Source organism: Branchiostoma lanceolatum, chromosome 3 (assembly GCF_035083965.1).
Source record: "Branchiostoma lanceolatum isolate klBraLanc5 chromosome 3, klBraLanc5.hap2, whole genome shotgun sequence".
Lineage (NCBI taxonomy): Eukaryota > Metazoa > Chordata > Leptocardii > Amphioxiformes > Branchiostomatidae > Branchiostoma > Branchiostoma lanceolatum.
Genome location: NC_089724.1, coordinates 8,359,319 through 8,380,485, shown reverse-complemented (window position 1 = coordinate 8,380,485; position 21,167 = coordinate 8,359,319). Strand labels below are relative to the sequence as shown.

Here is a 21,167-nt window from a genome sequence, read left to right as displayed (position 1 = left end):
GTTGAAGAACAGTTTAATTCTCATTATGTATTTTACCAACTCAGATTAACTTTCATGCTAGAAAGGCCGTTGTTGCAAATATGCGTGTCCTGTACATGTTTACCGCACGATGCGTGACTGGGAAGAATGACAGTAATGTGTTCTTGCCCCAAAACCATGTATATATGTATATAAACACTGTTTACTTCTTAAGAGATCTAGTTGTTCTCCGCAGCATACGAAGGAAGTGACAAGTATGTCCACACCGTCTGCTCTAGTTGCCATCAACCCATGTAGTACAGACGGAATATTTTGAGACGGAAAGTTTTAAGTAATTTGTGATCAACCCGACAATCTCGCGTCACGTCCCACCAGAACAAAAATTATCCCAGAGATGTTTCAAAGAATGTTTGTATAATTAATGTCAGTTGGGCGAGTCGCGATCGGGCATCCATATCCTTTCAAGACAGTTAACTTTTGATTGACATACTCTTTTGTGGGAATTGCATTGAGTTTTGAATACGACGTATTTTTTCCTCCCCTCGCCTTGGGGCAGGTTATAAGGTAAAATATCCCCTTGTTGTTTGGGTGCAAAAATTTAGTTTGAAAGTTCATCAGTGTGTTTAAGTGGTAGAAACCATTCTAAATCGAAGTTGTAATTGATATTTCCAACAGAAAAATCAGACTTACCCAAATTTTCAGCTGTCCTACCCCAGTCTTTGTCGAGACAATACGCAATCCACCACACGTAACTTGATGACAACTGAATCGATAATCATACAGTTGAAGAAAGTCTACAACATGTATGTTAATCGGTGGATTGCGTATTACAGTATTACTCTTGACAAAGATGTATGTATTGCAATATCGGTTTAACAATTACAGTTCGACTTTATTTCAGAATTTGTTGCATGACCTAAAGTGTTTAAGCCCCCCTCTCACTGAACCCTCGGCACGCTGGCGGCGTCGCTGCGTCCTAAACTGGATTTGTGCTACCCTTGACTTTATAATGGGCATATCATTCAAAACGTACAAGTATGACCAAAAAGACAAAAAAAAACACAAAGCTAAAAAGGATTCGTTTTTTGTCGATGAAATTTGTTGAGTGCTTTGTCAATTCGATCGGCCGTAGCGACGCCACCAGCGTGCCGCGGGTCCAGTGAGAGGGGGGCTTAAGGCATCAGAATGTGTTCAAACTAAATGGCTGATTTACTTCCACGAAACGTCGTGTCGTTCATCAGAGGCATGAGTGTGTGTTTTCTCCCGATCCCTTTAGGCAGGTTACAAGGTGAAAACATCTGCTTGTTGAGATTAGTAAACCTCACGTGAACCAGGGTCACACGTGGGCAGGGTTCGAGTAGAAACAATACTCACTTGGGACCTCTCAAATGTTTATGTACCTTAGATGTGTTTCTTTAAGTTAATTAATTCCTTAGGCATTTGCCAATAGACCGAGTGTCGCGGGAAAGATGTTAGAGTTCCGTGCCGTATGGTTTGAATTTTTCCACTTCTAGATCTATCGGTCGTTTGCTTGATTTTGCTGGTACAGAATTCTAAACTGTTTACGTCAACCCTTTTCCTTACCGTTTAGCACATCGTAGTTATTTGGCACCCAATGCCCTATTAGTTACAGAGTTAGGCAGCAGGGAGAAGGTTAAACAAAATCTTAGACTCATGGGCTTTCGTACAGTCCGTCATGGGCAGTTAGGTTTAGATTTTAGGGTGAATAGTTATTTACATGTAGGAAACCTTGCGTCATCTAACGTTACTTCATACTTTGCCATTTTAGCAGTGGTGATTTTAGTCATACATAAAGTGAGACTGAGTCTGCCCTGTCCTTATTCCGTCTTTCCCGCCCCTTAAAGTCATTTGTCTCATGGCTGTAACTTTTCGTAGTTCAAGACTGACAACTCTGTTTGTAACCTGTCTCTAAAAGACATAATTCTGCTCTCCTGACGTAGCGGTGAATGATGTTTTACGAATTCCACTGGCGTAACCCAAACCTTCGTTTCTGACTTCCCAAGACTTCAGGAACCAAACATCGTCTGCCAAGAGTGTTGACATGTGAAGACCAGAGGTAGAGACGGCTTTCCTTCACAGAAAACATAGCCTAGAATCCAGTCTTGTTAGCTGCAGTCCACTTCCAATGGTTAGCATAGAATCCAGTCTTGTTAGCTTAAGTCCGCTTCCAACGCGGGCGGTTAGCCTGGAATCCAGTCTCGTAAGCTTTCGTCCGCTTCAAACGGTCCGCTAGGCCAGCGGGGTAGTGACCGTCGGAAGACGTAGCGGACAGTTCGAAGCGGAAGAAAGCTAACAAGACTGGATTCTAGGCTAAGAAAACACAGTCACCTAATTACTCTAGAGTTATTGGCCAATTCTGACGTGGACTCAAATTTGGGGCAGAGCAAATGTCAACGCCTTTTAAATGTGAACCAAATCAGAACCTTTTCCCCCCTCTTAATCATCATTCATCATTTTCACTCTTAACCTGGCAGTTTTTATTACTTTACACACCAAAAATTCATGGTTTGTATATTCAACCAAACTGCACGTACGTTTGTTCTTTTAAGATTAAGATAACAATTTCAAGATTAAGATAACAATTTTGATAAGATGTGAGATCAACACTTGCGCAACGACACTTCAGCCCCCCTCCCCATGGCAACCTTCCAACTCAACATATACACACCTCTGACTGACTTACCCCACCTGTCAACTGTCAATGACGCTGGGCAGTTGAATTTCCGGAATCCAGACCACAGTCACGGAAACACTTGCAGGTGAAGTTGCCCATGCGAATGTCATTTCAGAATGGCCAGAAGGTAGTGACATTGTCAGGGAGGAGGATGACCTTGACTTTCCGTGACATGACCTTTAGTAATGCTACGTTTGGAAAGTTCCATATTTCTTTCCTGCTTGTTGCAGCTTAGGTGATAGATTTTAACAAGTGACTACAAGTTACTTATACAGCCTACCGGTGGTTGCAACCATACAGTAAAACTGAAAGACAGGTCTTTACGATTCAAGGCTGACTCTTGAGGTACTACATGGGACTACCGAATTCTGCTGTAAATGCATTTAAGTTCGCGTGGTTTTAATTTCGCGGTAGGGAGAAAATGGAGTGTTCGCGGTGGTTTTAAGTTCGCGTTTGAGACAATTGTAGACAAGGAGATAGGAGGGCAAAACATTTCGCGGTGGCTTTTGGTTCGCGACGAAGAGCTTACCGCGAAAACCGCGAACATGATATAAAACCACCGCGAATATTTCTGGATTTACAGCATTACATGGTACTACCGAATTCTGCTATGCTTCCAGCCAGGCACTTTTTGGGGGGTTCTGACTGGTTCGCAGCAAAATACTTTTATTAAAACGGCGCGAGAAAACATAATGATGTTTGTTTTAAACAGTCTGTGTGTCTCTTTTGTTGGTAACATTTTAGCGGCAAAAGTCACATAGTCATTTCGCTTACGACAATAAATTTAACAAAACCCACCTGCTCTTTTCATTCTACTATTTCTAGGGTCGCAGAAGCGCAATCTACATCAACATCGCTGCCGGATGAAATGGCGAACAAACAAAGTCGTTTGCAGATGTTCCTTGCATTGACGTCATGCATGCTGATATATGCAGAAAAGGGTTAGTACCAAGGCATAGATATATGCATCATAATTTTTCACGCGATTACAATCCTTTTTTTAATAAATAAAGAAGTTGATTTAGAAATATCCGTTGATACACGATATCACTGTTCTTGTCAAGCTATACGTTCATTTATTTCTTTATCCGTCTCTCGTCAGTTCCTCCCATCGGTTTGTGGCCGCTGAACAGGGAACATCGGTTAAAGGACACTAGCGGAAATGGTAACCATGGGAACGGTTCGGGCGTGTCCTTTACATCCGGCGTGTACGGCGAGCGGGGAGGAGCCGCCATGTTTACTGATGGGACGTACGTCGAGTTCAACCGAAAAGCCGGGATGACGCCTGAACACTCCATGACTATCCTGGCCTTTGTATACCCAACCGGTACTGCTGGACCAGTAGTTCAAATTCTAACGGAAGGGAAAGGCGTGCGGTTTGGACAAAAGGATTCCAGTACTTTGTTCATAAGGTGAAATAAACTGCATGCTTTGTATGTACGACTGTAGGCAAATAGTATAAGCTAGTTCACGGTTGCAACTACGCATGTGCAGTGTCAAAGGTGAGGGCCCCCGGCTTGTAAACAGTTCTCGTCTCGACATTGTTTCGATTAGCATAACAACGCCCCGACGAGTTTCGTTTACGTCTTGGGGGCCTTCACCTTTGACACTGCACATGCGTAGTAGCAACTGTGAACTAGCTTATTGGATGAGCTCAAGTCAACCGTACAGTATGCACATTCGTACATGATATCATAGAATTAGCCAGAACGATCTGGTGACATTTGCTGAGGTTGTGGTTGAAATCTACCTGTTTTAGATTGTCGTCAACCTTGATGAAAACCAGGCACGGAATCTTTGCCCGTAGCACATGGACACATTCCGATATTACATCAATTACTTGGATTACTTTAAAATGTGGATAGTCTTAGGTGGGGAATATTATGCAACCGAGACGTCATTCTCCTTCGGGGATGCTGTAAGAAATATCTCTTAAATAGTTTCGTCTTACAAAAAATTATGATTGAAAACACGGTCTGAAATAGCCGACTTACAATTTGCAAGGCCAGCGCTAATGTTGCCCTCTCTGAAAGCCAGCATTTCTGTTCTGTTTTCTGAGTACTTGTTCCATAAATTTTGGATAACGGATTTTTCATAAGAAGGGGTGGAAAATACTAGTATTCCGGGTTTGCTTGCAAAATGTTGATTTTTGAGTTCGCGTTCATTATTTTTAATTTCTTTATACACATTCCTGGCAGTCTTGACAAAGGTGACGGCACGCGCCTAGCGGATCTGTCGGCACGACATGCCCTGACCCTGAACTCCTGGAATTTCATCGGCGCCACTTACAGCTTCTCCTCGGGGGCGGTTCAGCTGTGGCACGGAGGCCTGGAGGTGAAGAGTACGGTGGTGGGGAGGGAGGAGCTAGCCGTGGGCAGGACCATACGTGTGGGCTTCTGGGACGAAGTCGGCGGTTCTTTTCGAGGAAGAGTGGCATGTGTTCAACTGTATGGTGTGAACCTCGACGAAGAACAGATCGAGGAAGCTGAATCTAGATGTACAGGTAATTAGTACATGTAGTTACCTTCGCGACGAATGGTTTCGTCGAGTAGGTTATTCGATGATGCTTGTCTGTGTGTCTGTTAGTGAACAGAATAAGTCGAGAACGCCTGGATGGTTTGTTGTCGTATTTGGTGTGTCGGTGTGTATGTGGGAAATCTCAAGATGATTAGATTTTGGGCGAAGTGTTTTGCATAATTAACGAGAAAAGTGTAAAAATGTGTTAGATTGTATGCTCATACTATGCTTTCTGGTTGCGACGTGTGGGCTGTATTGTTTCAGGGGATATTGACACGGGTAAATGGGTGCAAAGTTGGTCATGAGGGGTCATGAGGCAGGCAGGAAACGTCAGTTACTGCCAGGGACAAATTGGCTATCAGCCAGCTGTAGGGCAGATACAAGAGATAGACTTGCCCATATAGGCAGTAATGCTTTAAAGCACTAAAACAAGGGCTCAGAAAAGGATTCACCTTAATTGCAAGCCCCCAAAATTCTTATGCACCAGAAAGCCACATCTGTCTACTTTAGAATCATGCAAAGAAAATAGACAGTTGACCAGCTCGTTCTCTCGTAACAGCTGACAGACGAAAACAATCGTCAACTTTGACCTACTCCCAGCCTGGAAGAGTCCACTCGGAGCATGTGAAACCAAACCACAAAGATATCTCCTTACACCAATTAAAAGACTGAAACATACAAATTTTGACCAAAGTTGGATATACACGGCCTTATATGAGTAAGAACAGTCATTAATGCAGTGCCACAGCATGGGAATACCGAGCATGTCTGTGTGTCTGTTAGTGAACACGATAAGTCGAGAATTCTTGGAAGGATTGTCTTGGTATTTGGTATGTTGGTAGGTCTCGATGAAACCTGAAAATGATTAGATTTTGGGCCCCCTATCGGCTTGTTACGGTACTGCAGCGGAACTTCCTGTTATGATATCTCGTGTTGTGGACATGCTATGGAACTGATTTTTGAGTGGTAGATAGCTCGTTGGGCAGAGAGTAAGTGGTATAGGTTTGGGCCCCCTAGCAACTTTTTTGGAACTGCAGGGGTAGGTTTTGCTTCAGACTTTGAAAGGGAATAACTCAAGAAGGGCTTGATGGAAGGTCATGATTTTTTGCATGTACATAGCTTGAGCGATGATGTACATGATTGGATACTTATTATGCAAATCAGTAACTAATTTGCATAATTAATGAGGAAAGTTTATACATTCATCAATTTCCATGATAGGACTCGCAAACATGTGACATATGTAACTGAGGAAGAGAGAAATATTAATAGATATCAGCTATGCAAATAAGAACCTCATTTACATAATTAATGAGAAAATAATATAACTCGAGATGGGCTTGATGGATGGTCATGATTTTTGGTATGTAGATAGCTTATGTGATGCTTTGTATGATTGGATGATAATTATGCAAATCAGATTATAATTAATGAGGCAATTTTAAAAACCTGCTGTGTTCCATGATATGACTATTCAAATATGTGACATTTGTAACTGAGGAAGAGAGGAATGTCAATAGATAGAAATTATGCAAATGTAGGCCTAATTTGCATAATTCATGAGAAACTACTATCATTCCATACTAGTAAATAACGGCAATTTCACACTTGTTGCATTTAGAAGTTGTGTGAATGTGAACACCATTGAATCAAATTATGCTAATAAGGAGCTTATTTGCATTATTGATGAAAAATGTTAGCATAACCTTCTTTGTTAAGCTCATAATCATAACAAGGAGGTTTGGACAACTTATGTTATTTGGGTGAGGAGGATCAACTGGTATGATTTTTGATTGATGAAAAACACTCCTAATACGTCAGTCATAAAGGTCAAAATCATTTGGCGAAGGTATGAGGTCGTAGAACTCTTGTTTTCAATTCGATTATGAAGGATCAAAACATTGTATCTAGAGGCAACTGCCCTCGGAAAAACACGGACAATTTCATTTCCTTGCTCACGGAGAAAAGAAAGTGACAGAATTTGGAGGGGACTTAAAACCCATTGTTTTCAACACATTAGGACTGACACATCGTTCATTATAAGCCAATCACAGTTTAAAGATAGCATGCGATGCTTCCTCCAACAACACAAAACATAAAGGCGAGGGTATTACGTAATGTAGCCCTGTACCATGGTAATACGAGGATATCTACTGCTATTTACTTGTTTGTTGGAACTTTCAGGTGGAAATATTGCCCTGGGCAAAACAGCATCTCTGAGCAGCCGATGGCCCGGCCTGTCAGCCAGCCTCGCCGTGGACGGTTACACCAGCAGTGTAGTCACGCCCTCTGGCGATTGTGTCCATACTGACAGGGAGACAGACCCATGGTTCAAGGTGGACCTAGGAGGAAACTACCCTGTCGGGAGGGTTCGCATCTACAGCAGAGGACAATGCTGCGGTAAGGATTTTTTAATTGCCTTTTTTCTCCTTTGCAACCTACCTGCACCCAGTTGGGTGTACGTAGGTTTTCGCGCATATATGCACCATAAGATCTACAGATATTTGGTATACAATGATAGTGCTTGCATCTGCAAAACCAGGGGGACTACTCGACTCACTCTATTCCTATATTCAATAGTTTTCTTGATTATGATCTATAGTTGTTATTCAATTTCCCATAAAATTGCCAATAGGGGAACATCTGACGTTTCCACCTCCCTTGTCTGCTGACAACTACGCCTCCTTGCGGCTTACTGGCAATGACACCCTTGACGAGTTTACCCTCTGCTTCCGCGTCCGTACGAATTCCCGCGTCTCTGGAACAATTATCAGGTACTATAGATCACATTCACAATAACTTTCAAGGGATTAAGATATGATATTTGGACCGCTAGTTCATACGCTTTCCCGAAGTATGTCAGGCAGTTTCTTATAAGCCCATTCGTAAATTCGAGTACGCATGTGCATGTGAAGTGTCAAAGGTGAAGGCCCCTGAGACGTAAATAAAATTGTTATGTAAATCAAGACGATAACTGCGACAACTGTTTTAAAGCCAGAGGAATCGACCTTTGACACTGCACATGCGCAATCGCATCTACGAATGCTAGGGATCATCGTCATCTTTTTTCTTGCCGATGAATTACCAAGAAGTGTGGGTATAAATGCGTATCTGATACTCGAAGGCTAGCTATAGTTGCCTTAACAGTCCACTGATGTTTCCCACAGTTACGCCACTAGTGAGCAGAGCAACGAGATTCTGTTGTACGCCATCAACCAGCAAACATCACATAATCTGTTCATCAACAGTAACTACGCTACTAGGGTTTGTATGCATAACGTTTCACTTTATCATAACTTTGCTCTTTATCTTAAAAACACTTCATTTCAGCATATATGATCACAATAGACATTATACCTGCAGAGTTTTGTTTAAGAATGCGAATCTTGGCCTACAAATTAATATGTATATTCATTAGAGCGTTTAAGAACAAACAAGGAAATTCTCCATAATTCGGATCACTACTTAGATCGTAATCAGTATCTGATTCTGTTATATCACACACTGACGTTTAAAATAACAGTTGTGACACCAGACTGTTTCTTTCTCTTTAGCTTGAACTTGGCGTCCTGGATGGACAGTGGCATCACGTGTGCATCACGTGGACAAGTGGGCGTGGCTTATGGCACATCTATGTTGACGGACAAGTCAAAGCTAACGGGACCGACATTGCCACTGGACATCGTGTTCCCACCGACGGGATCATGGTACTGGGACAGGACCAGGACAGACTGGGAGGGGGCTTCCAGAAGTTTCAGGTACAAATCTATTAATATGACTATGTTCTACGTAATATCATATTTAGGTTACACCATTGTTTTATTTGTAGTATGATTTTATGCACAGTATATGTTATATATTTTGGTTTTGTATTATTTGGTAATTTAAGTAACTTTTTTAGTTGCTTTTAAATTTGTTGCAACTTTGAGTTGATGTAAAGCCCATGGTATATTAAAAAACGCCTTAAAGACGATATGTATCCCCCTGGTTGAATAATTAAACAAACGAACGGACATCACCATGAGGGCTATAATTATGTACAATGTTTTGATCCTATCGGAAACATTTCTATTGGCTACTTTCAAATTAAAAGAGCGGACAAAGGGCCACAAACCAATCAAAAATTGGTTTACATTATGGGGTATGCTACGTTCCAAGAACGGTTATGTAATAAGTCAAGCACATAAAGATAAAATTTCTTACTTTGAATAGAGCGCCAAAATGTACAATGGTATGAAAAAGGAAAATGTTTTGTATAAGTGCTCGCTTGCCATGGCCACAATACACCAGTGCAAATCACCATGCAACATTTGGCATGTAACCTAATGATTCTTTGGTCAATCTGTTTCACAAACATATTCAAAATTAACAAAGACATTTACTCTCTCTAGGCATACACTGGTGACGTATCGGGGGTGAACATGTGGTCCAAGGTGCTGTCCCCAGCAGAAATCAATGACGTCATGGCCGGGTGTCAGATGGGCGATGTCATTGGATGGAGGCTTGATGACTGGCAGTTGGGTGGATCGGCACAGTCGTCATCATACAGATGCAGTAAGTCTCATTTTCATTTCAATAATTACCTTCGCCAAGAAGATTATGTTTTCGGGCAAGCGTGTATGTGTGTATTTGAATGTATGTATGTGTTTGTTTGTTTGTTTGTTTGTTTGTTTGTTTGTTTGTTTGTTTGTTTGCGAACAGCATAACTCGAGAAGTCGTAGATGGATCTTTATGGTCATATTAGATACGTTGGTAAAGGTTGGCAAACTACTCTACTCTATACATCTACTCTACTACAAACGATTGGATAAAGGGCTCTCTAGCGGCTTCCTACGGTACTGCAGTGGAACTTGTGGTTTTGATATCTCGTGTTCTGGATATGCTACGGTCGTGATTTTTTAGTGATAGTAGCTTTTGGGGCAGGAAATAAGTGGTGCAGGTTAAGGCTCCCTAACGGCTAGAATATTAACATCATTTGTCGAGCGTGTAAAGTCGTGTAATCAGTATTCTAGTTGATTGATTGTTTAATTGATTTCTAGCAATCTAGACTAATTACTTGCTCTACGCTTTATAAATTCGGACAACTAGTGCAACTGAAATATTGGCCGAGCACTATTTTATCTGTTATTTTCAGATGACCGGCTCACTACACTCCAAGTGAACGTTGGGGAACATTTCGACCTGTCAGAAAACCCGGAGTGCGGAAAGACCAACAACGACCTCAGCCTAACAAAACATGGCCACGTGATCACCATCGACTGCCAGGAGCCAATCATCGGCCGCTACGTCACCATCCAGCTGGTAGGGAGAACTGACTTCCTGACGCTGTGTGAAGTTGAAGTCTTCACCGCCACAGGTGAGAGAACACTTCTAGATGGTACTCGCAGAGGGCAGGTCTTTTTGTGTGTGATAAACAATAAGTAATTGTGACGTTATAGGAAATATTTATTTACACAAAAGTACAGCGACTTTTGCAAGGTTATACTACATCTATACAAACAAACAGCCAAATGGATATAAATGCATTTACCTATACCTAAGTGTATACAAACAGATAGGAGTAAATCAGCATAAGTAGTTAGAGCTATGTTTCCTTGTTGTGTTCAGTTGCGTAGATGATAACTTTATTGTAAATTCATTCCTGAGGGTTCATTGCAAACTAGGCAAAACAATGATTCATTAACAGCTATTCTTAATTGATTTCTACCAGTCTATTTGAAGGGTTTGACTTCTTTTCTGCAATATATGGCAAAACAACATCAGAGAATTTTGTGCTCATACATATCTGTAGAGGCTGTAAACCATGAATGATAACTACTAATGTTTGGAGCCGGTTTGACGTTCCTGTTAACCTCTCTCTCCTCCCCCAGAGACAAAACACGCAGGCTGGATCCCCGCCAACACGTCTTGGCCGATTGACTCGTCAGGAACGCCATATTTTGACGCCGTGACTGTATTCGGCGCCGCCAATGTTTTTGACGAAAACATCACGACATTTTGGAACCCCATCGGCTTACCCTTCATGTACGACAGCTGGAGCATAGTATTCGACATGCAGCAATCCTATTGGTTGAACAGAATCCGCGTCATCAGTCCCCCGGGACTCACCGACGAACAACATTACCCCACTTCTTTTGAACTTCTCGTATCGGATGACGTAGATAAAGACGATTGGTCCACGGTTGGAACGTTTAGCATGCATGCGGGAAGGCAAACCCGGGCACACGGGGGTTTTATCGCGCACAGTCGGTACTGGAAACTTTTGATCACGTCAACCATTTCAGGATTCCAGCCGTATATTTCTGAAGTTCAATTATACGGAAGCACAGGTCAATGGATGTTCATTACTTGATATCATACGACACTATTTTTGTACATTGCAACAGCTGTACTTTTTTTGCGTATTTAGGTTATAGTTATATTAAATGATGGCAAAGCCGCATTGCACTACAAGTTAACGAAAAAGCGCTATGATTTGTACTCAGCCTGATATGAGGTCACACACTTTACCTTACCCTTTTCATATTTTGATGATCCAAGTGCCAAAACACTAACTGCTACTTCTGAACGCTTTTGAGGATAACGCACTTATGCTTTCCCATACATGTGTCAAAGATGTCAAAGAGCTAACTGCTTATCGACCAGTTTTCCCGAAAATACAATTTACCGTGGTCTCTGTATGTCAACTTTTTTAGGAACCGACCTGCCATTTTCGTCCATCGAGCCGAAATATGAGTGTGAAGGAAATATGTCCTTCTACGTCCAGTCCAGTGTCGGAACCATATCCAGCGCTCAAAGCGGATCGGGCCATTACAACAGTGACACTGTGTGCAGTTGGACAATGGAGGCGGCAGAAAACGTGACCTTAGCTCTCAACTTTATGACCCTTGACCTGGCCGATCATGGCGACTGCCCGTATGACTATATAGCAGTGCATGACGGGAATAGCTCCACAGCGCCGTTGCTAGGGAGGTTTTGTGACACCATGGCAACAGTTGCCACAACGGGGAGCAGCATGACTGTTGTTTTTGTTACGAACTCTACTGTTGAGTCGACAGGCTTCCGGGCTGCTTTTAATGAAGTTGGAGATGATGAGGATAGTTCAACTGTTGGATGTAAGAGATTATCATTGTTTTTCCAGTGATTAACGATTTTGACAGTGCCCCTCTTTTTAATGTTTATAAATTCAAGGACAAACCCCTGACGGACTAGATATTATATTTATAGTACAGTAGCCTCAGCTGGTAATGAGTTTTGTCTAATGTCATAAAGTCGTTCAGATTTCGTTATTGATGCATTGAAATTGTCCGCCATATTACTCTAAGTTTATCTCTTTTTATTAGGTACCAATCACTCCACGTTATACCCCCTAATATATTGCGAAGCTAGATATTTTCCCTTCGGTACTACAGCTATTGATATTACGCAATCCTAAAGCTTCTTTATATACTTCTTGTTTGATCAAATATACTGTCTTTAACTACACGTGTCTATTATCGGTGACTTCTACCATTATGATACTCTCTTTGCCCCCTGCGCACTTTCAAAGCGGCCGTTTTCCCTCAAAGCCTCCAACTATTGTGTCGTTTGTTTGTGTCTAAATTTGGGCATCTGGTTATTGTTACCCTCAAGTTGTGTTTTTCCGGCATTCTACTACTATCGTGGCTTGTCCTGGAGTCCCAATTTTCTCTTGGTTCTGAATTCTGATCCATACCGTCCAACACGTCCCTTCCAGTGTTTCGCCCCAGTTAACCCTATCTAGACCGGGCTTTTTTGAGACTTTTTGGACCGGGGGGGGGCTCTTTCGACCCCCCCGTCATAACTTCCGATCGGTATGCTCTATCATCACCAAATTTACAGGGAGTGATGTTCACGTGAAGTTTGATAATTTCTGTAATTTTGGTGACGTTATGACGTAATATGACGTAATTATGACGTCATCGATGTGATTTTATTGCCGAAATAGGGAATTCCCATGATATCTAAAAGTTATAGACCAAATAGTGCGTATAATTGATTTAAAGGTATGCAAAGACATTTGACGTCAGTGGTGACTAAGTTGACGTCAAAATGACGTCGAAGAATGACATCATGTGTTGTAAACGACCCCCTGGGATCCGCCATCTTGGATCGGCCATTTTGAAATTTTTCAAAATACATTTTTTCCATGTTTGATCCCAAATAACAATCAAAATAGACTAAAAACATTATTCTGAATGTTTCTGGTTAAGAAAATTCCAGTTTGTGACGAATTTAAAGGCGAAAAAGCCTATTTATACCGAAAATAATTATTTTGTCCGCCATCTTCGATTTTGAGCGATGACGTCATCAAATTAGCATAATTTATGAATATTGAATCATGACAGTTACATTAAATCACATGTGATGTTATACATGTAGAAAACTAGTGTGGCTGAGCAAGAAAACATTGGAAACAACGATGTTTAAATCAAAATTAGTGAAATTTGCATAAAATGCCTCTTCAGGAACCCGTTGCCATGGCAACACGAAAAATGATAAACTCATACTTTTATCATTATATTGTTGCCAACTAAATTTTAGGAAAAGTCACAAAGTTTGGTTGTCCTACCATACGTCGTTTGGCAGTTATACGATGTCAAAGTTGGCGCGGGCACTTTTAGCCCCCCCCCGGTCTAGATAGGGTTAATGTTCCCGCCTTCCCTATATCCCTAACCTGTTGATATTTCCTGACACTTTATATCCCCCTCCTCTATCCCAGGTTACTCTGTGTATGTATGTGTTTATTCTGCACCTATTCGGCAGCATCTAAGTTCCTATAGCACTATTGCTAATTGACCTTTTTTTTCTTCCCCGGAAGTTGTCTCGACTAATTCCAGGCGACTTATCTGTCTCTCTTCTTAACACCTTGTAGCTTCGGCAGTCAGGAGATCACACCTAAAGATAACTCTAACTTCTAAGACTTTTTTTCTTATCTAATATCTTTATACAGTTTCCACAGATCCATGGACAACAGAGATGTACGTGACAACTCCGGGTCATCAAACTGCGGATGCGACAACGACTGAAGTATATCCAACAGACGGAAGAACAACCGATGCTTTGGTAGTCACCGAATTGCAACAGACAACAGAAGAAGCGTACCCTACAAATGGAGGTACCACTGATGCTTTAGCTATAGAATTTACAACTGACCAGGACTCTGTTGTAACAACCGCGCTGTACACACGTGACAACGATAGAACAGAGTCTCCTGTTGTCAAGACAGCAGAAGAACATTCCACAGATTCCGTCATCAAGGAAACAACTTACTTTATGACGCCCACCCCTGCACAGCCGGACCACACTACAACAGTGCAGAGCTCCACAGTCACCGAGACACCTACATGTAGGCGGGAAGGTTACGGATGGAATGGGACACACTGTGAAGGTAGCGTCACGTTCCATCTCAACACATTCGCCACCTGATATTTACACCCTTTTATTTCATTTCAAAGCTACTGTTAAAACTGACAACTTGAGATAAATCAATTCATTATATGATTTTACTATGATGATACTTGAAAATGTATTACATTCTATCTGCAAAGCAAATTGTAAGAAATCATCCCACGAAAATTTCGAATGTCAGTATTTCAAGCTGCTGTGTTGTGTTGTGTTGGTATGAATATAGGACCGAAGAAAATGATAATATATCATTTGGTGGTATATCTATGTCCCAATATAATCCAGATGTGGATGAATGTGCAAGAGGCGATCACTCCTGTCCTGAGGAGCACACATGTCTGAACACGGATGGATCTCACATCTGCTTCCCCTGCGTTGCTGCTGTGTCAGTGAGCGGTGGTGGGTCGAACATGTCGTCTGCAGTGGCTGTCCTGAGGAGATTCCATCTGCAGCTGCAGGCGCAAGCGCACTTGGAATGCAAATCTGACATGCACAAATACAAATGGTCTGCATTTCAACAACATGTGGACGGGCGAGCATCCCGTCTATTACCCATTTTACTGCCTGCAAGTATAGAAACGACAAGAACAGAACTTGTAATCCCGAAGAATGTTCTGCCGTATGGAAATGTCCTTTTTCTGATGAATGCAACAGTAACAGATGAACTGTCTGGCCTGGACATGTCAAAGCAGACAGAGCGGTGGGTTAGAGTCGTCCCGTCGCAATTAGTGGCTGATATTTTCGGCGGAACAGCAAGATCCGTAGCTGAAGGGTCAGATATTGTACTGAATGCCTCGTCATCCTATGACCCGGATGGGATGATAGAGGCTTCGTCGCTGAACTACACTTGGTCGTGCATGGCGGGGCATCAATTGGAAGAAAACAATAGTAGCAAAGGTACGGTAATTTTTGTGCAATAAATCTATATTCAATTAACAATTGCAAGGTTTATTCAATTAACAATTGCATTGTAAGCAGCGCTTTTTATCCGTTGATTTGAACTATGCAATACTTGTGTGCAATAAACCAACCAATGCAATAAAGTCTTAAATGTTACTTTTACTTTCAATGGCAAATATCGTATTTCTAAAAATCGTCATTTTTAAAAATCTAAATTTAGTTCATACAGCTATCTAACACCGTTACTCTTTTTGTTCATCGTAGGTCTCTGTGATGAAGTGTTCAGCGATGGAGTATCTGGTCCGGTCCAACATGTCAACCAAACAAAACTGCCCCCTGGCGAGACTACATTTACCTTCAACGTAACAGTGAGCTATCCCGGACGACAACCCATGTGGTTCACCCAGGTGTTCTGGATAGTGGAGGAGGGTTCGCCCATAGTCTTGATCAGGTGATGCTCTTACTTCTCAGTGCAGAGATACCTTTCTGGATGAATTCCTGCTCTTAGTTTTTTATCAAACTTGAACTAAGCTTTCTTCTTTCTTTTCTAGTGGTTGTCTTACGCTTTGTGACTTATGCTTCGGTCCCATTCCCAATCCGGGGACCGGCCGGGCTGTTTGCGAAAACGAAAAAAAATGCATATCAAGAAAATACACAACGTATGGCTAGTATTAGTTTTTTTTACGTTTTGTGTCTTTTTATGTCTTTCATATCATATTTTTCGTTCCCACAAGCTGCCAAGTCGGTACCCCGCTTTTGAAATGGGACCAAAGCATAAGTAGGAGGATCATCTACGCGATATCTCTCTTCATATCCTACCCTAAATTTTCCAATGTAATACATTGTTCGCCCATAAATTCTGATAAGATGTTGTCTTTCTAGTTGCCACTCTAACTGCAACAGAAGAGCAAACCCCTCAGATAGGCTGGTCCTAGTGTCCACGTGTTCCAACTGTGAGCTGAACAACAGTGTATCCTACGACTGGACGTTGGTTGGGGCACCAACAGGATTCGGCCGGAGCGATGTGAACTGGAACAAAGAGAGCATCACGGGAAAGCATCTTCCTGACCTTGTCGTTCGATCGGGTGTTTTCACGGTAGATTTACATAACTACATATTCCTGTTGGCCATTTGTTACCTTCCACCACTTTTCCAGTACTGAAATCATAGCTTCTATTATGCTCTATAGGTCGCTGAAAAAATAGTAGAAATTGGCGAAGTAGACAGACAATATGCCAGAAGAGTTAGCTGGCCTTGAAGCACAGTTTGCGACCCAGGTCTATTGTCTATTTGGCCAATAGGCCTATGTCTATTTGGAAAATTTCTACATTTTTTCCAGCGACCAGTGGAGCCTGGTAGACACTATTGAAATACATTTTTTCTGATTTTATGAATACTGATGGTTTCTTACCTATGGTAAAATTTTGCCTATTTTCATTCCTCAAGGTTCCAGGCAACTATGTGCTCAGAGTCGAAGTGTCCCTAGAAGACGGGCGCCGAGGATTTGCTGAGTACAGTTTTGAGACAAACGAACCGCCAACAGTAGGATCCTGCACCGTCACCCCGTTTGTGGGAACAGCTCTGGTGACAGCCTTCTCTGTGTCATGCAATGGTAAGGAACACATTAAAACATAAACGTGTAAGCTGCCATAGTTGTACAATGTGAGCTTTGATCCAACACAAAGTAAACGTTCACAATGAATTTGCAGTCGATCTCGCTGATTCCGGAAAGTTAGCGCAGTGAAACAGTCATTTGATGAAGGTTGGCGAGATCGACTGAAAATTCATGGTGCTTCCTTTTTGTTGGAGCAAACCTCAAACTGTACAACTATGGATTCTATTAACACAGATGAACTTTCCTTCGAATATAAGCTGCCGTGTTTATCCGTCCTATTTACATTGTATTTGAGTTCGTTAAGTACTTTGACGATTGTTCTATCATTGTTTTCAACATCTGCAGGGTTCCATGACCAGGACACGCCCCTGACGTACAGCTACCTGTATAATTCAGGCGGGGAAAGACTGGCGTCGCTCAGTACCGCATCAGGGGAGATGTTCTCTCTTCTTCACAGTGGCACGGTAAGAGGGATAGCATTCCGTGCAACATACTGAACATTTATCATTTTAAATCATTTTATTCTTCTTAACATCTTGCAGAGAAAGGAGGTCTCTATCAATAATTGTGTACATCTGCGCTCTCATCAAATTGTATATAGAGAAGTGACTTTTTTTTCTACGTATTTTTTTAATTTCCTGTTCTGCATTATTTCCTATGTACCACGGTAGAACATTTCATTCTGAAACATTTCTATTTTCATTTTACCGACTAGACCTCGACTATGCCACCCCAACTTCTTCCGGTTGGTCAAGCATCACGTGATTACAACGTCACCTTAAAGGTTCGTGTATCGGACGCCTTTGGAGCGACGTCATCAGTAAAGCTGTATGTACAGGTATGGATATTACACCGTATTTTCATTTATGAAATGCGTTTTGAAAGAAACTTATCTAGCTATAAGCGCTAGGCTTGGCAAATGCTGGGGACTGAAAACAAGGCGTCAAACGTCCATGTGATGACATAATGCATTTTTACAGGTTAATGACCTGCCCCCTGAGGAATCTGTTGCCGTTGCCGGACGGTTGACAAGCGGAGAGAACAGTGCACTGAGTAAACTCGTCCGGACAGGAGACCTCCAGGCGGTGTTACAACTGTCCCGCAGTGTTTCATCGGTGCTCAATTCTGGCAGTGTAAACTTGACAATAGCAGAGACAGGAACTTTTACAAAGGTGTGTGCGTCTGTTTTTCTTGATTTAAAGATCTTCGAATACTTCATAAACAGATAATTTGGATGCTAGCAGCACGCATATGTACATTTACAACGTGTATCGTTGCGTTGGTTATACTTACATAAGATTCAACAACGCTATATATTTGTACGTTTATTTTTCAAATTAAAACGTCGATTATGTTTGAAAAACATTAAAGTAGACATAATCAGTTATGCCTACTTAAATGGTTTCTGTGCATCTGTACCTGTAATATGTTTTTAAGTAGTGCTGCGTACCTCAAAACGTAACATCAGGTACAGGTACCGGTACCGGTACAGAGATTTAGGCACAGGTCCGGACATGTAACGTAACATAACCAATTTACGTCTGATTTATTCAAAACGTATCTAAAAAAAACCCTTGGCCTTACTATCAAAACTTCCGACCTGCCTGAATGATCTGTTGCATAATAGTTACGCTGTTCCAATGTATCACTTTGGTCACGTTTGGTGTTGCATGAGTCCAGGAGATCAGTCACAAAATAAGCACATATTTATATCGGTACAGTACCGGTACTTCATGATCCGGTATTTTCGACCTGTACCACGAATCAATTCTTACGGTACAGTACCGGTACGCAGCACTATTTTTAAGTGTCGACTGATGATGATGATGAGATGATGATTCTTCCCCACACCAGATACGCACCGCCATGGTAACCGGCCTGTCCAAGTTCCAGCCCAGATCTGTGTTATCTGTCAACTCGATCTCAGCAAGTCTCAGTCAGGCCACACGTGCCCCGGACCAGCTGTCAACAGAGACGCAGGTAAGAGTATTTGACGATTTGTAGAGTATAGGTGGCATTTTCATCGGAGCCTATGCCTACCACATAAGGAACAATGTATTTCTACCTTTGGCAACTTCTTTCAGCAGTTTAAAGCACCGGCACTCCATCAACAAAGTAGTTATTAGTATATCAAAATCCCTCAATGGTTACGAAAAAGACAAAAAAACTAAAAAAACTAAAAATCAATTTTTAGATAATTGTAGCGTAGACTATCAAAGTATATCAAAATCCTTCAATAGTTACAAACATGACACACACAAGAACAAACAAGAAATTAATTTTAGATAGTTGTAGCTTAATACCTATTCAAACTCGAAATCTATGTTATGATATGTATACTTTTTCCAACCCTAAGGTGGTAGCATCTGGCGTCTTATCAAACATGGCGAGCTTCCTCCTGAGTCAACCACCTGAGGATTTCAGCATTGAGAAAGTGGAAGAGTCCGCAGTTTTCATCTTTACAGGTATGTACTAGTCTAGTACTGTTCCGCTGCTTCAGATAAAGGCGAGAAAGAAAAGCATTTTTGGATTAAATTGTGTCGTTAACCACACACACAGGGTCGAACATAGATCAAAACAAACAACGTTTTTACGTTTAATAAGGTTATGATGGTTGCTCGCTGTCATTGCCAAGCTGACGTTTTTTTTCGTTTATTACTATACATAGTAAGACGGCTACTATAATACTTACCATTTTTTGGTCCCTTGACGAATAAAGTACAGTTTCACTATTAAGCTAAAGAATCTGAATATATTGTTATTGACTTTTATTTTCGCGAGAGCTAAAACATTGTTTCTTCTTCAGCAAGTATAAACGTAATGACAGGATCATCACACGCTGTGGAGAAAGCAACTCATACAGCAGAAACTGAAGATCACGACAACAATCAAAATGTAAGATATGGGATGCTCATTGATATCATTCTGCTTACATATAATTTTTTTTTGCCAACCAAATTGTTACTGCATGTGAAGTTAGCTACGGTTGTGTTTTGCCCATTCTTCGCTTTTCAGATAAGTGCTGTGGTTTACGTCGACAGTTCCATATTAGTATATCTCAGAATAACTTCGTCGATTACTTGCAAACATATGTAAAATTCGTACTATCAAAAATTGTATTTCAGGTCCAACACTCCACAACCGCCATCTTCGACACGATGAATAAGATGAACGACCTTCTACTTCGTGGGAAACGACCAGACGAGAAGCCGACAGTCTTCGTTCAAAAGGAGTTTGAGATGTCTCTGACGAAGCAGAGGTGTCGGAACATGGGCGCACAGATAGTCAGCACTTCCGGTAGCGCTGGTAAACCTGGGAGCTGGTTCCGCATTCCCGACGCCTCCGTGCTTTTCGGACAAGCTTGTGGAGACTCGGTTGGGTCAGAGGTCAGTCACCTTAGGCTCTTTCTTTTTTTAAGGTTTTCGTTTTCCAATCAGCCTAGTATCGTATCTATTCAACCACGTATATGGGTCATTAAATGCCTTTACTCTTTATTCAAACTTCGATTCTGTGTTTATCTCGTTTTTCTCGAAAGGACTGACTAACCTACCCAAATTATAGTACATGTACATGTACAATGTGACAAGTGTGAGTGAAATGGTCCGTTCCAAACCTGAAAATTTTCATGACTTTTTTTTTACTTACAGAACTACCAAACGACATTGAATCCCTTCGGCTATGCCAGTAACGGCGGCATGATCAAGTCATCGGTAGCCGCACTGCAGTTCCGGGCGGACAGCGGCGCCCTGCCTGTACACAACCTGACTCAGCCGATAGAGGTGGTGACACCACGGAAGGGCGGAGCGGTGCCTGTCAGGACAGAACGAGCTGCCACTGCTCCCGTTGGTCATAATCTGCTGACGGTAAAGTCATATGCCCTTACATCATCGTCATTAGCCTGGGTACCATCCTACGTAGTAACCGCTGGCTCAGTCATTTCGGATTCACCGTGGTTAGCAAGCGCAAAGATTGAACGTGGTTACTACGTAGGATGGCACTCAGGCTACATCGTCATATACTTGCATTCAGAGTTCG

At 41.8% G+C, this 21,167-nt stretch overlaps 1 protein-coding gene across 1 annotated transcript in view; it reads left to right on the top strand.

Annotated features, from left to right (window-relative positions):
* LOC136429287 (polycystin-1-like protein 2) overlaps window positions 1–21,167 on the top strand; it is a 33,930-nt gene that overhangs the window by 3,599 nt on the left and 9,164 nt on the right. Inside the window, exons 2-25 of the mRNA XM_066419148.1 lie at window positions 3,500–3,615; window positions 3,777–4,086; window positions 4,873–5,177; window positions 7,376–7,591; window positions 7,827–7,965; window positions 8,359–8,455; window positions 8,746–8,949; window positions 9,583–9,745; window positions 10,326–10,547; window positions 11,062–11,520; window positions 11,887–12,306; window positions 14,163–14,600; window positions 14,903–15,514; window positions 15,782–15,968; window positions 16,400–16,613; window positions 16,964–17,129; window positions 17,478–17,596; window positions 17,848–17,970; window positions 18,113–18,304; window positions 18,987–19,112; window positions 19,489–19,597; window positions 19,939–20,027; window positions 20,258–20,518; window positions 20,780–20,995. Coding sequence (XP_066275245.1) covers window positions 3,543–3,615; window positions 3,777–4,086; window positions 4,873–5,177; window positions 7,376–7,591; window positions 7,827–7,965; window positions 8,359–8,455; window positions 8,746–8,949; window positions 9,583–9,745; window positions 10,326–10,547; window positions 11,062–11,520; window positions 11,887–12,306; window positions 14,163–14,600; window positions 14,903–15,514; window positions 15,782–15,968; window positions 16,400–16,613; window positions 16,964–17,129; window positions 17,478–17,596; window positions 17,848–17,970; window positions 18,113–18,304; window positions 18,987–19,112; window positions 19,489–19,597; window positions 19,939–20,027; window positions 20,258–20,518; window positions 20,780–20,995 — 5,460 coding nt within the window. The 5' untranslated portion in view covers window positions 3,500–3,542. The remainder of the gene's footprint in view (window positions 1–3,499; window positions 3,616–3,776; window positions 4,087–4,872; window positions 5,178–7,375; window positions 7,592–7,826; window positions 7,966–8,358; window positions 8,456–8,745; window positions 8,950–9,582; window positions 9,746–10,325; window positions 10,548–11,061; window positions 11,521–11,886; window positions 12,307–14,162; window positions 14,601–14,902; window positions 15,515–15,781; window positions 15,969–16,399; window positions 16,614–16,963; window positions 17,130–17,477; window positions 17,597–17,847; window positions 17,971–18,112; window positions 18,305–18,986; window positions 19,113–19,488; window positions 19,598–19,938; window positions 20,028–20,257; window positions 20,519–20,779; window positions 20,996–21,167) is intronic.